The 15641-nt window shown below is 38.7% G+C and overlaps 1 protein-coding gene across 9 annotated transcripts in view; it reads right to left on the bottom strand.

Annotated features, from left to right (window-relative positions):
• Window positions 1–5619: 5619 nt before the first annotated feature.
• Window positions 5620–15641, bottom strand: part of ATOSA (atos homolog A) — a 99189-nt gene continuing 89167 nt past the window's right edge. For 7 of the 9 annotated variants that reach the window (XM_064570460.1, XM_054513547.2, XM_064570462.1 and 4 more), the window contains 3 exons: window positions 13066–13134; window positions 10358–10557; window positions 5620–6636 (listed from right to left, as the gene is read on the bottom strand). In XM_064570460.1, coding sequence (XP_064426530.1) covers window positions 6483–6636; window positions 10358–10557; window positions 13066–13134 — 423 coding nt within the window. In that variant the 3' untranslated portion in view covers window positions 5620–6482. Of the gene's footprint in view, window positions 6637–10357; window positions 10558–12970; window positions 13135–15641 lie in introns of all 9 variants that reach the window. The other 2 variants (XR_008508050.2, XM_064570463.1) reach the window with 2 other exon arrangements.

Below are 15641 nucleotides of genomic sequence, written 5' to 3'. Positions count from 1 at the left end.
TTTAAAATTGCACGCTGACCACCAACATCCTGTTTTTCAAAACTTATTTCTCTTGACCTCTAGGATACTACTCTATTATTCTCTCCTACTTCTCTGGCCGTTCCTTCTTAATCTCCTTTGTTGAGTCTTTACCTTCGTCTTAATGGGAAGATTCTAACAATTCTGTCCTTGGATCCCCTTCTTTTTCAAGTTTTACACTCTCTAGATCACTTCCACCTCATAGCTTCAAGTGCCATCTATATATTCAGATCAGTGCTGATCAATAGAAATTTCTATGATGATGGAAATATTCTGTATCTCTGCCATCCAATACAGTTGTCACTAGTCAGGAGCACCTGGGTGGCTCAGTCGTTGAGCCTCCAACTCTTGATCTCAGCTCACTCAGGTCTTGATCTCAGGGTCGTTGAGTTCAAGCCATGTTGGGCTCCATGCTGGTCATGGAGCCTACATTAAAAACAAAAACAAAAACAAAAAACAAGTAACAGGAGCACCTGGGTGGCTCAGGCGGTTAAAGTGACCAACTCTTTTTTTTTTTTTTTTAAAGATTTTATTTATTTACTTGAGAGAGAGCACGAGCAGGGTGAGGGGCGGAAGGGGAAGCCGACTTCCCGCTGAGCAGGGAGCCCAACACTGGGCTCTATGTTGGGCCTCAATCCCTGGACTCCATCCCAGGACTCCGGGATCATGACCTGAGCTGAAGGCAAACGCTTAATTGACTGAGCCACCCAGGTGCCCTAAAGTGTCTGATTCTTGATTTCTGCTCAGGTCAAGATGCCTGCTTGATTCTCTCTCTCCCTCTGCCCCTCCCCACCCTAAAAAATACAAAAAACAAAAAAGAATTGCCTCTAATTTGACTCTCAAGCTTTTGAGATGTGACTAGTGCAACTGAGAAACTGAATTTTAAATTTTATCTAATTTTAATTAAATTAGCCACAGGGATTAGAATCACTGAGAAACCCTTTTTTTTTTTTAAAGATTTTATTTATTTATTTGAGAGAGAGAGAATGAGAGAGAGCACATGAGAGGGGGGGAGGGTCAGAGGGAGAAGCAGACTCCCCACCGAGCAGGGAGCCCGATGTGGGACTTGATCCAGGGACTCCAGGATCATGACCTGAGCCAAAGGCAGTCGCTTAACCAACTGAGCCACCCAGGCACCCCTGAGAAACCCTATTAACAGAGATCCTCATTAGGTATGGGGCAAGGTTCAAGTATTTATGTTTAACCAAAGCTCCCCCTGGTGATTCTGATCCACACATGCACAAGAATTTTCAGGCTTGGAACTTGGTAGGTGTAAAAAAAAAGATCAGTGGTCTTTTAGAGGTGTAGGTGCCCTAGCTCAAGAGTTTGTAGGAGCAAAGGAGATAATGTCCCACCCCATCTATTCATCAAGCAGCTGAGAGAGGAAATCCACCTGCATCATTGCTGATATTGTGGCAAGTATCAAGATCAGAATTCATTTTTTCCCCTGGGGTGGCTTTTCGCATTGTATTGTCCACAGGGGAGGGGGCCTCCTCCATGTCACCGGAGGTGCTCACAGTTTCTTCAGCCATTCCAAACCGGAGACGTGGGCATGTCGGGCATGTCCCCATTATCTCGGAGGGCACTGGATAGTTGTAGGGTGTGGCCTGGTTGATCATGGTGGTGTATTTGGTGAAGGGGCTGAGGGTGGGCAGAATTGTAGTGTGGCCTCCAATGGTGAAGGACAAGATCAGCACTGGCTCCTTAGCCCAAGCATTCTTGAGGAAGGCTGAGTCTCCTGGCCGTCTTGGTTGCAGTGGCAGCGGCACCAGCTCATTCTTTTAAAAGATTTTATTTTTAAGTAATCTCTAAACCCAATGTGGGGCTCAAACAACCCCAATATCAGGAGTTGCACACTCCACCAACTGAGCCAGCCAGGCACCCCAAGAACAGAATACATTTATGAAAGGAAGATATAGGAAGAGCCTGAAAGATCAACTCAGGAAGCCAAGTGAGATATGGAATGCCCAAAACCCTGAATATAAACGGTGACTTTGTGAGCTAAGCCTAGGGAACAAACATTACCTGAATAAGGTCAGTTAACTGTAAAAGAGAGAGCAGTTTCAAAAACTTCAGTGTTGGAAATGGAACCTAGAAATTGGAGGATGCCACTTCTCTAGGGACTTAGCGAGATGAGATCTTTATATGAACTGAAAGTACAAACAGGAAAATTTTGAATGAGTTAAAAAGAATGATGAACAGTGGGGTCTGGAAGAGACTCCACAAACTTTAAACCTTTAAAATTTCTTAAAATGAGGTGCCTGGGTGGCTCAGTTGGTTGGGCATGTGACTCTTGATTTTGGTTCAGGTTGTGATCTTGGTGTCATGGGATTGAGCCCCACATCGGGCTCTGCACTGCTCACTTGGGCGTGGAAGCTGCTTGAGATTCTCTCTCTCCCTCTCCCTCTACTCCTCCAACCCCCCAACCCGCTCTCTCTCAAAATTAAAATCTTTTGAAATATTTACCACAATGTGTTTCTAAAATTTCCCTGAACTTTATTTGCATGCTTCCTGACAGTATACTAAGTTGAATGGCCTCTGAGTGGCTTTAGGACATTTCTTCCTAAAGGCTTTTATTTTTTTTTTCCCAAGTCTTTTTTTTTATCCCTAATGATTAATAGGCATTGCCTTTTATGTCTCACTTATCACACACAACTTATAAACTTTATTGCCAAGAATATTGATGAAAGTATATTTTATGCTAGACCGTAATTACTAGTGGAAAAAGAATGAAAAAAGAGGCAAAATTCCAGTGTAGTAGAGTGGAAAAGACTTAAGCTTTAACTCAGATTTGAATCCTGAGTCTTCTGACAGTGAGACCTTGGGCAAGCTCTTCAAGCTTCCTTTTCTTTCATTATAGAATAGATCCATACTCTCCACGGTATGGCTTTAAGTATTAAATAACATGCAAATTGTTTACACTGTGTGGCACATTCATATTAGGCATTCATGTGTTCTCTTCCTCCTCCCAGGGTCCAAGTTTAAAACACATATCTCACCAACTATACTTCCACAATAAAAATTTTAGAAAGGACATCTTTCTCATAATGATCCATGATGGAGTAGCACGGGCTGATTCCAATGCATATATAATTTTAGGAATTGAAAAAGAATTCCTACTGTGATGAAAAGCTGTCTTCCCATCTAGACTGACACTGTATTCCTAGGTCTTGTAGACCGTATGGAGTGTCAAATACCGAAATTTCAACAGTGACCACCTCTGTAAAGTGATAGCTCAAAGGATGAACAGAGAAAGGGACTTTCATATTGACTTTACATCATTAAATAGTGTGAAAAAATCTGATAATGGACATGTATTGCATGAATCTTTTAAGTTTGAAAAAGAATCACTGCTTCATTCACAAAACTAATTAGCGAAGGGTGGGAATCCTTAGAATGAGGACTTGAAAGAGAAATGTTTTCCTTTCCTTCATTCTGGGAATGACAAAGACCTGGTGGGGGAAAATGGCAGGGGGGAATCTTTTTTTTTTTTAAGATTTTTATTTGAGAGAGAGCAGGAGTGTGGGGGTGGGGTGGGCAAGTAGGAGAGGAAGAGGGAGAAGCAGGCTCCCCGCTGAGCAGGGTGCCTGACATGGGGCTTGATCCCAGGACCCTGGGATCGCGACCTGTGAAGGCAGATGCTTAACCGACTGAGCCACCCAGGGGCCCCAAAAAGGAGTCTTCTTTTGGATGCCTTCTATTCAGTCCCATTTCATCACTTACTCTCATCTGATAAGAAAATTTCCAAAGACTTTCTGCAAGTTGTTTGTGACCTGGAGTTTTTTAATTTTTTCTTAAAGATTTATCTATCTTGTGGGGCACCTGGATGGCTCAGTCGGTTAAGCGTCTACCTTCAGCTTGGGTAATGATACCGCAGTATCCCTCTCCCTCTATCCCTCCCCTCCTGCACACACACACACACACACACACACACACTTTCTCTCTCAAATAAAATCTTACAAAAAAAATTAAATACCCAGAAACATGGAAAGCCATGTACTAGAAATAATTCTAGAAAGGTTACAGTGAGGTATCCACATAAAAAGATACCTGCATACAACATACATCACTAATTTTTGGATTACTGGAGAGGTCAAAGAAACAACATTTAATTTTAAAAAAGGCATTTTGAGGGGCGCCTGGTTGGCTCATTTGTTAAGCATCTGCCTTCGGCTCGGGTCATGATCCCAGGGTCCTGGGTTCGAGCCCTGTATCGGGCTCCCTGCTCAGTGGGAAGCCTGCTTCTCCCTCTCCCACTCCCCCTGCTTGTTTCTCTCTCTCTCTCGCTGTGTCTCTCTCTGTCAAATAAATAAATAAAATCTTAAAAAAAAAAAAAAAGATACACATATTGGGATACTTATTCCAAGGATCAGATGACAGAATTTAAGCAGGCAAATTATCAATACTCTCACCCCATTTTCTCAATCACACAGACCCCAGAAAGTTTAGAGAATTCCTGGAGTCAGTCCTATCAGATACTATTAGAGCTAGGACTACAATCGCAATGTTCTGGGTCCTAATGGAATTAGGACTGAAAATTCCATGGCCTGAAAATTAAGAATAAATCTTCATAAGTTTGTTCCATTGACAACTTTTTTTTTTTAAGCTTTATGGAATATTAAGAGCCTTTTCTCTCTTAGCTGGTATTTTAAAGATTTGAGAGAGAGCAAACACATGTGTACAAGTGGGGGGAGGAGCAGAGGGAGAGAATCCTCAAGCTGAGCACGGAGCCTGATGAGGGGCTCAATTTCACCACCCATGAGATCCTGACCTGAGCCACATGAAATCATGAACTGAGCCAAAACCAAGAGTCAGATGCTTAACCAACTGAACCACCCAGGTGCCCCATTCATATTTTAAAAGAAATTTATAAGAGTCTTCTTGTTGGCCACCCCACAACCACATACTCATCACTCATCTGATTTCCCTTGAATAGTCATCCATTAGTTGGGTTCCAAAATAAAGACTTTCCAGTCTCCCAAATTCCAGAGCACTCACCTGGTCCTTGACTCCCAGGTCTCCTGGTGTGGCCTACTTGAGTGGTACGTATTCTCTAACCTGCACCTGCAAATTTGTACCAGCATGCCCAGTATCTGTGCCTTATTATCTGATCTGCTGTTGTCCACTGTCCCCGCACAAACATCTAAAACCACTCTTCTAAGGGGGATGGATGGAGGGCTTTTGATGCATTCAGTCAAGTTCCCTTCCTTAAGGGCTTTCCTACCTGGCAAATGCCTTCCTTCCATTGTGACCCTGAGCAAGAAAGTGATAAATTTTTGGGCACCTGGGTGGCTCAGCTGGTTAAGTGTCTGCCTTTGGCTCAGGTCATGATCTCTGGGTCCTGGGACCGAGCATTGGGCTCTTTGCTCAGCAGGGAGTCTGCCTCTCTCTCTCCCTCTCACCCTCCTCCCTGCTTGTTCTCTCCCTCCCAAATAAATAAATAAATAATCTTAAAAAAAAATGATAAATTTCTTTGGGGAAGAGGCTCAAGACATCTTCCCTCTCTTCTTGTCTGCTGTAAAGCTAGAATGGAAACTGTCTGATGGCTACCAGAAATCAATCACATGAATGTCTCATCTAAAAATAAAAGCCAAATACACATTTCTTTGTTTTTTTGCATATATTTACAATATAAATACTAATTTGTTTTCAAAGTACATATTCTTTTTAACAATTTGCAAAAGTTATGTAGCTTGGGACAGCAATTTAATGTAAAGCCTCTGTAGTAGTAATTAAGGAAAAATAGAACTGTTTTGGGGATAAGGAGTTCTAAAAGGAGTATGAATGGGCATAATGATATGAACTTGCAAAGGGAATGTGAAGCAGCTTAGTCCACATTGCACTGCCAAAACAGCATGTTAAAGGACTAGTATGTGAAACAGCAACCTGGATGGGGTAAAAACTAGAGCTGGGAGATATAAAAAGTACACATGCTTGCATAGTGCGTTAATCTTAAAGAAGCTCCACATTTCATTCTCATTTTCAATAAATTAAATGAATAGTACTTAAAACACATCACACAAAATTAAAGACTTGTGCATATATTTTGGATTTCAACATTAATGTCAAAAATACATAGTATGATTTTACATAGGATTTGTGCTACATTAGAACACTAGAGACAAACATCACTTGAGTATTAAGGAAAACATTAAATATTAAATAACTGAGAAATAAAATGTGTAAACACTAATCTAACTGGGGGGGGAGGGAGGGAGGGGATTTGCTATTGCAACACGTCCAATGAAGTGGTTTCAACAGTACAAAAAGGATTATTAGGACATGAGTGTTTCCAGTCTACTTGGAATATGTGGATCTCATTTCAGGAATCCTTTAATAAAAACTGGTCCAGGATAACAGGAGAGGATCCACTCTCCTGGTTTTTAATTGGTACACTCCATTCTACGCTAATTTTTACTTTCAAACTTGGGTACTGAGCAAATACTTTAAATAGTCACTCCTTATCAACATCTTGGTGAAAACTGAGGGTTTGTTGGCGATTCAGTGTAAGATTTGAGTTCATATGCAGCACCGCTATCAACTTCCATTGACTTTCTTGAGAACAGGAGCCGTACATCTCTATGGAGGTAGATCTTTCCAGATTTAGAGCTCTGGAACCTATACAAACAAGCAAACAGAAAGATGCAACATTTCAGGGACTGAGTCTTTAAAACAAACAAACTTGAATAATTTAATTTTGAAAGCAGGAAGAATTAGTCTTTTTTCTTTTCTTTTTTTTAAAGATTTTATTTATTTATGTGACACAGAGAGACACAGCGAGAGAGGGAACACAAGCAGGGGGAGTGGGAGAGGGAGAAGCAGGCTTCCTGCCGAGCAGGGAGCCCGATGCGGGGCTTGATCCCAGGACCCTGAGATCATGACCTGAGCCGAAGGCAGTCGCTTAACCAACTGAGCCACCCAGGCACCCCAGGAAGAATTAGTCTTGCTACAATATTAAGAGTGACTCGTCAACAAGATATTTATTTAGTTTTCTATTGCCAAAGTATGTGCTGCTAGTTAAGTGCTTCTCCCTTACTATTCCCTAAACAATCCATACTCCCTTTCCTTCTTCTAATTATCAGAGGTGTTTCTTTCTATAAAGCTTGTTTCACATACCATCCTACTTTTCATCCCTGACACCATAACACATGCACCTTCCTCACCTACAGTGTCAAGTTTCAGTTCACATCAGTCAATCATACTGCATTTGGGCTTTGCAGTCCTAGCATCTTCTAGTTCACATACCTTGCCCTCTCCCAACTTTTTTTTTTTTAAAGATTTTATTTATTTATTTGATAGAGAGAGACACAGCGAGAGAGGGAACACAAGCCGGGGGAGCGGGAGAGGGAGAAGCAGGCTTCCCGCTGAGCAGGGAGCCTGATGTGGGACTTGATTCCAGGACACTGGGATCATGACCTGAGCTGAAGGCAGATGCCTAATGACTGAGCCACCCAGGCCCCTTGCCCTCTCCCAATTTTGAGTACATTAAAATGGATTCCAAACTTGAAAAGTAACCCCAGAAAATAATACAGTACTGAGGAATTACAGCTATCATCAGCAATGGCTAGCTAAGTAAAGCCTAACCATCATTAAAAGACCAAAGTTTGCAGTGAAATGAAAATGGTTATCAAAACTGTGTGTGGAGGGCGCCTGGGTGGCTCAGTTGTTAAGTGTCTGTCTTCGGCTCAGGTCACGATCCCAGCGTCCTGGGATCGAGCCCAGCCATCAGGCTCCCTGCTCCGCGGGAAGCCTGCTTCTCCCTCTCCCACTCCCCCTGCTTGTGATCCCTCTCTCGCTGTGTTTCTCTCTGTCAAATAAATAAATAAAATCTTTAAAAAAAACAAACAAACAACTGTGTGTGGAACTGTGTTTATCTGGAGTCTTTTGTCATACAAATTATCTGGAAGATAATCAAACATACAAACATACTCTTTAGTGCTCTCTCTCTGGTTTTCCCTATGCATAGCAGAAATACTCTTTGGGTTTATGAATTTTACTCCTAAATAAGCTGAAAAATCTGGTGGTTGGATGTATGTGAGCTGACTGTCAGCTCACTGTTTCATTCTGTCTGAAGTTTTTTCACCTTCTTAATCTGAAGGAGAAAACTGAGACCTTTAACAAGTATAATATACTCATACATATATGGTATACTTCCCAAAGAAGTTTCTTTACAGCATTTAAAGTATCTAATCACTATGTGGGGATTATAAAGGCTGGGGTAGTTGATGTTTACTTTAGTGAATGTTGGTTATGTATGGCTATGGTGGTGAAACTTCAAGAGGAATGGTATCAAATGGAAGTTTAGAGAGAGTTGAATCTTATCCCAAATTGGGCTGGGAGCTATCTTATAGTCGCTATTTCATTCCATTTCTCTTTTTAAAAGTCTTCCAAGTCTGTTTTCAGATTTTCATTCCACAATCTGCATAACATTTCCCATTAGGCTCATGACAGGTAGTGTAGAGTTGGGTTTAAAAACATTGAGCCAGTTCAACATGTCCTTAGGATTCAGAACACTAGCCAGAAAACCCCAAGGTAAGAATACCAATTAAGCAGTACTAGACTTTTTCTTTTTTTTAAAGAAGAGGGTTGGATTTTTTTTTTTAAGATTTTATTTATTTATTTGATAGAGAGAGAGCACAAGTAGGCAGAGTGGCAGGCAGAGGGAGAGGGAGAAGCAGGCTCCTCGCTGAGCAGAGAGTCTGACATGGGGCTGGATCCCAGGACCCTGGGATCAGGACCTGAGCCAAAGGCAGACGTTAACCAACTGAGCCACCCAGGCGCTCCTGTACTAGACTTTTTCAAGTATGGGACTTGAGTGGCCAGCTCACTCTTTATTCACTCCAGACCACCACAAGCAGATCTATTGAAAGATAGCTGGTGGTCACCATCAGTAGCAGATTAGAGGTCTTCTGCCTGAGCCCTGGATGAGAGGTGCCTCCTTCTCATGAATAGCTACTTTTGGAGCAAGGAGTTAGGCTAAAATGAATAACTCTCACTGATGCGACTGAGAATTTACTATGAACAGCATCAGAAAATTACTAAGAACAAAGTTATAAGCAAAAGGTTATTCAGGGGTGCCTGGGTGGCTCAGTTGGTTAAGTGTCTGCCTTTGGCTCAGGTCATGAGGCCAGGGTCCTGGGATCGAGCCCCATGTCGGGCTCTCTGCAAAGCAGAGAGCCTGTTTCTTCCTCTCCCTCTGCTTGCTGCTCCCCCTGCTTGTGCTCTCCCTCTCTCTGTCAAATAAATAAATAAAATCTTTATTAAAAAAAAAAAAAAGGCTATTCAGCTCTCTCTTAACCAACTGATTTGCTCATTGCCTGAGAGCTACTGTAGGATTTAAGGGCAGAAAACATAGCCCTAGAATACTGGCAACTTGGACCTCAAGGGCAAACACTTTCTCACAACCTAGTGCTGTGATCTGGGTAGCAAAAGTTATAGGAAAAGGTATTTCTGATGGAATTACTAGATTTAAATTCTTTGAGAACAGAGATTTTCACACTGCTGTTTCCAGAAGCATGCCCGACACATAAATATTTGTTAAATGAATGAATGAAAGTTAAAAACTTCCCTGCCCAATACAGTAGCTACTAGCCACATGTGGCTATTGAGCACTTGAAATGTGGCTAGTTCAGATTGAGTTGTGCTGTTCCTGTAAATCTACACTTAATTTCAAATATTTAATACAGTAAAAGAATGTAAAATACCTCATTCATAATTTTTGTTGGATATATATTCAAACATTTGGGTATGTTGGGTTAAATAAAATACATTAATCTTTCCTGTTTCTTATTACTTTTTTTAATGTGGCTACTAGAAAATACAAAACCACATATGTGGTTGATTTTATAATTCTGTTGGTTTCAAATATGTGTTTCACTGCCCCAGATATGTCAGCATGTGATATAAACTATTTTACATTACATCACTATAAATGAAAACTCTAATTCGGGGCGCCTGGGTGGGTCAGTCGGTTAAGCGTCTGCCTTCGGCTCAGGTCATGATCCCAGGGTCCTGGGATGGAGCCCCGCATCGGGCTCCCTGCTCAGTGGGGAGCCTGCTTCTCCCTCTCCCTCTGCTGCACCCCTGCTTGGGTTCTCTCTCTCTCTGTCAAATAAATAAATAAAATCTTAAAAAGAAAGAAAGAAAGAAAGCTCTAATTCAACAAGTAACAATGACCGCAGTAAGATATGTCATGTGTTTTCTGCATCTTGGCATATGAAAAGTTTCCAAATTAAGCAAATTCCAAAGGACACTGGTCTAGTTAGAGTGACAGGTGTTAAACTAAGATTTTGAAGTTGTTCTTCCAAAGTAACATTTTCATATTTATTTGAAACATTACCTCAGATGTATGAGGTAGCGTAATAACCGTTCTTCTGTATGTCGGATGTTCTCTTTATTAACACTTCTCTTCATTTCTTGTTTAACAGGTACAGAAAAAGTTCTTTGTCGTAGGAATGTCTGATGATTGGCTGGCATATCTCGTAAGTCATATATCACAACAAACATCTTCACCACAGTCTTATTAGGATTAAATAAGGTCTGAAGAAACAACATAAAAATTATTCTTTAAAAAGTGATTTGTTGATTTGATGCAAAATGATTGTGCCAAAAATAAAATAGGTTTTTTTTTTTTTTTAAATAATAAGTTAATCCCAGTGGATATAATTCGATTTTGGGAACTAAAGTTAATAACATTTTAAAAGTTTATGAAGTGATATTCAATATTTTTTTTTAAAAGTGGTTCAATTTTTTATTTCCCAATAATATAAAATCCTGTAACAAATCAAAATTTTTAGTCACAAATTTCATATTAGACAATACATAGCTTTTACTCTTTGTTCAGATTTTAAGAAATGCTTCCACTAAAGTAAGCGAAATACACGCTTATTGGATTAAAACATTCCAGTTAACTTATTTCAAACATTAGCTTTATTAAAGTGTGTCAACTGCAAAATACTGAGAATATTAATTTTCCTTACATTTTAATAGTGAATAAATAGAAAATTTTAAAAATAAAATAGCTAGGTAAAACTAGACTTTTTGGTATATATAGTTACATAAAATTAAAAATATGTTCTCAAAAAAGAGAAATTTCCTTATTTGGAAATTTTTCCAAGTTTAGAAAATAAAGTTCATTATTATTAGTTACAAAGTAGGCTGAATAATACTTCATGTTCCCCCAGTTGGATTCATTGCAAAAACTGTAGTGACACGAAACTTTTAAAAAATCATCAATATCATAATAGACCAAAATATGTATCCTTAGTGAAGACTAAATTAAATTCAATTGATACTTGGCTATTAATAATTGGAGGAATATGATTTTTTAAAATACTAATTTTTAAACAAGATCCCAAGTTGCTGATCTGACTTTAACCAAATTACCAACACATCAATAGGTAACTTGGTGCCCATGCTTTCAGAAGCTCATCCGTGGCACTGGACATCACTCACTGAATCAAAATGAGAAATATATCAATATTATGATCCAACTTTTTAAATCTAGTGAGTCTTAAGATTAAGGCTAATATATTCAACAACCACAACAACTAGCAAGCCGGGAGTTCAAACCATGTTTATCCATAATTAAACTATATAAGGAATGAAAGACATACCTAAATTTCAGATTCAAAATTAATCATTTTTAAAGTTGGCAGTCCTCAAACAAGAGGTATGAATATGCTGCCCCTTGGTTTATGCCTCATTATTATGACAACTGATAGCTAGCTTTCCAGTGACCCACTCTGTCACCTGAACTACGTAGCCAGAGGCAAGAGAACGAGAAGATTATCACTCGTTTTAGTTCAAGAAATCCATTTAACATAAAAGTCTTACTTTAATATGCAGTAATTATTCCTTGGTAAAATTTATATACACGTATATACTGCACTATATGCACACATATGTATTGCATAGTACTATGTTTCATCCCTGTGTGATAGGAAGTAAATGTACAGACTCCTTGCTGTATTCGAACACTGGTAATGAGTAAAAGTGGTCTGGTGAAACACTGATCACTTTAAGGCCAAAAGTCATAAGAAGACTTATTGAATTAGACCAGATCCTGAGTGTAAGGAACTTAGCTAGACTTCTTTCTTTTTTTAAATTTCAGCTTTATTGAGATATAACCAACAAATTTCAATTAGATACTTTTTAGTCTGCAAGAGCCAGCTTTATAATAGACTTCTGGGCCTGCAGGATTATGCTGGGTCTGACTTGGAGATGAACTCAATCGCAAACTGGTCTTGATATCAAATTACTCTTCTGAGAACACAAGACCAATGATGAATGATTGCTCTGGGCTAGAATTCTCCTGAGCCAAAACTAGATCAATACCTAGACCAAAAGAAAAGGATGCCTTCTCTGCCCTCATATCTGTCAGACTACACTTCTACTTTGTGTAACCATCTTAGATTAACTTAGAAATTATTATACTAGGGATAATATAATTCTGTTTTATAAGTTTTCCTGCCAAAGCAATACTAATATTTGAGGTCTCCTTTTAAATAGGTCAATCTCAGTCTGGCTATTATATTAAATAGAAGGAACTAGCGGGCGCCTGGGTGGCTCAGTTGATTAAGCGACTGCCTTCGGCTCAGGTCACGATCCTGGAGTCCCAGGATCGAGTCCCGCATCGGGCTCCCTGCTCGGCGAGGAGCCTGCTTCTCCCTCTGACCCTCCTCCCTCTCATGCTCTCTGTCTCTCATTCTCTCGGTCTCAAATAAATAAATAAAATCTTAAAAAAAAAAAAAAAGAAGGAACTAGTAATGTTAAGTTCTAATTACACTGAAAATAGCTCCATTTAAGTTATGTAAACTGTCATATACTATTTTTCTAAAGCATTCACCTTCATTAGATTATTTATGCTTTCCTTTTATGAAGGTCCCCACATGGCCATTCCTGGGGCAGAGCAGGGAAACTCCAAAAAAGCTGCAGCCCCACTGTTACTTACCAAAGTTGTTGCAGCAGCAGTAGCAGGAGAAAGGGCTAAGTTCTATATGTATGTGAGAGAATGATTATTGCAATTGTAGGCTATAAAACACATACCACTTGTATTGTTCCTGAAGGAGGTACTCGATAACCCCTTTTACCAAGGGACTCTAAAGTAATCACACCCTTGAAATAAAAGAAGACAAATTGAGTACAAACTGATGCACATGTATATAAAAGACTAAAAATAATAAACCATGTAATTACTAACATTTTAGAATTTTACATGTATGCCAAAATATTCCCATCAACAGATACATTCTGAGTATGGAACAGTGATGGTCCCACCCAAAAGGAAACAATTTACTGTTCTTCCTAGAGATGTTGCAATAAATAATATGTAACATTACACTGCTTGAAATTTCTGTTAAGATATACAATATAGAAGTAAGAGGCTCCTTAACTGAAAAGGAAATAAAGGGAGAAGATAGGACTATTCCCTTGTATCACACGGGAGGAGAGAAATGAGGAAGCAACCAATTTATTGTTCTTTGGACATACAAAAAGTCAGGCATGCAGAAAGATCTAAGTCTTAGCCAACAGTGAAGTTAATTCTTCAGCCAGTGAGTTAAATTAATATACGGATTTCTGACTAGAGACAGACCAGCATCATCAGAATCACCTGTAAACAACTTAGAAATGCACAATTTATGGTTCTCCCTAGACCTACCAAATCAAAGCTGTATTTTAAGATCCCCCAGATGATATCATATGTACATTTAAGTTTGAAAGTACCACTCTACTATATAAAGTAGTTTTCTGAGAAGGGTGTTCTAATCACTACAGAAGCCCAAACAACGGCAAATAAGCATAAATTAAAACAAGGAAAGCTAGAATTGAATATGTGAAAGTTTCTAGATAAGCAAGATGACCAAATGACTACAGGTGGTAATTGTGATATTTAATTCTTAGATAGCTTTAAGAAAGGAAGGCTGAGGGCGCCTGGGTGGCTCAGATGGTTAAGCGTCTGCCTTCGGCTCAGGTCATGATCTCAGGGTCCTGGGATCGAGTCCCGCATCGGGCTCCCTGCTCCTTGGGAGCCTGCTTCTCCCTCTGCCTCTGTCTCTCATGAATAAATAAATAAAATTAAAAAAAAAAAAAAAGAAAGGAAGGCTGATTCATTTTACTGGGGTAACAGTTTTAAGTAGTTAAGTAGAATACTTGCATGCTCTACATTTCATATCCCATCATTTTATATTGTACATGCCAAAACATGTCAACCTTCAGTAAAAGTAAATATAAAACAGGACTGTCCCATCAAACATCTCTGTTATTTTTAAGACAGATCAGGATTGGAGGGTAAAAAAAAAAAAAGTGCACAAACGTAAAAGGGAGGGCCAGACTCTGCTATGTGAGTCAAGTGCCATCCTCAGACTATTAAATTAACACATTAATATTAGGAAATATTCATGGAAATGGTCACTGAAAGGGCATAGGTTGTTCTTGTCTAATCTGATTTACCACACGGTCATTTAAAGCATGAAAAAAAGCATATCAATAAACTGCATTCCTAACCAATGCAGTAATGAAGCTTTAACAATTTCTCTCTTACAATCTGCTTTACGTGAAAAAAAGCTATGGTATATAATACCCCTCTTCTTCCTAGTTCCAGAAAGAGAAAGTAAAATATACCCAAATAATAGCTACCTTTATAATCACATTGCTATAGGCAATACATTACTATTTTCCTTGTTACCTTCTCCTAAATACATATAAGAAAACTGGTGGGGCAAAAACTAGTATGAAGCCTATACTTATTTCCTTTAATACATAGAATTTTAATAGTTTTCAGAACATGGTAACAGTAACTAAATCAATTTATAAAGACAGTGTGTATATTTTTAAAACCTTATAGTTTATGCCAACACTTTACAACCATTTCTAAGCAATGTAAGATCAGTAGGGGCATTAGCAAATTAGGAATTTTAGATACAAATTGGGAAGTTATGTGGAATTTCATTAATATTATTAAATTTATTATTTGTTATATTTTAATAATATCATTATTTTAGTTGGTCAGCATATTAATGTATCTACCTATAAAAAATTATTGTATTTAAAATAAAGAAGAAAAATACATTTTCTTCTGGCATTTGAGGATGGAATAGAAAGGTTAAGATACACTAAGTTGGGTCAAAATCTCACAAAAACTCTTCAAATCATTCTGCTATAGAGAATATGCAATAAATAAAATTAAAAGAAGTTTATCTTAATTTGGTGAATTACAAATACAAAAAATAATATATGGTCCTGTTAATATGATGATAATTGAAGTCATACCTTGAATTTACCACTGGCATACATTCTTTAGGCCATTTTACCTGGTTCCACCATTCAATAGTTTCTAAACAGTGAAATATTGTTATGTAGCAGTTGGAGAACATTTTTACCACTGATACCCAAATTGGAGAGAGAGATTATGTGGTTTTGGGTTAATCTTTAAGGAATTATTTAGTGAAAAGTCTTGTACCATTTCTACACCACAAAGACAGAATTTTCTGTGCAAAATTTTACCTTTAGGAGTCATTTGTGTTATTTGTGATGAGAGATCCCAAGGTAAAAAGTAGGAATTTGGTGTCTCAGTTCTGCTGGTCTGTGATATATACTATCTTAACAAAATGTGATCAATCCTT

The sequence above is a fragment of the Mirounga angustirostris genome, unplaced genomic scaffold (assembly GCF_029215605.1).
Source record: "Mirounga angustirostris isolate CCGP_5_RB_7025 unplaced genomic scaffold, mMirAng1.0.hap1 SCAF_9, whole genome shotgun sequence".
In the NCBI taxonomy this organism is placed as follows: Eukaryota; Metazoa; Chordata; class Mammalia; order Carnivora; family Phocidae; genus Mirounga; species Mirounga angustirostris.
The sequence above is the reverse complement of the archived record's forward strand: the minus strand, read 5'-3'. Positions and strand labels throughout refer to the sequence as shown.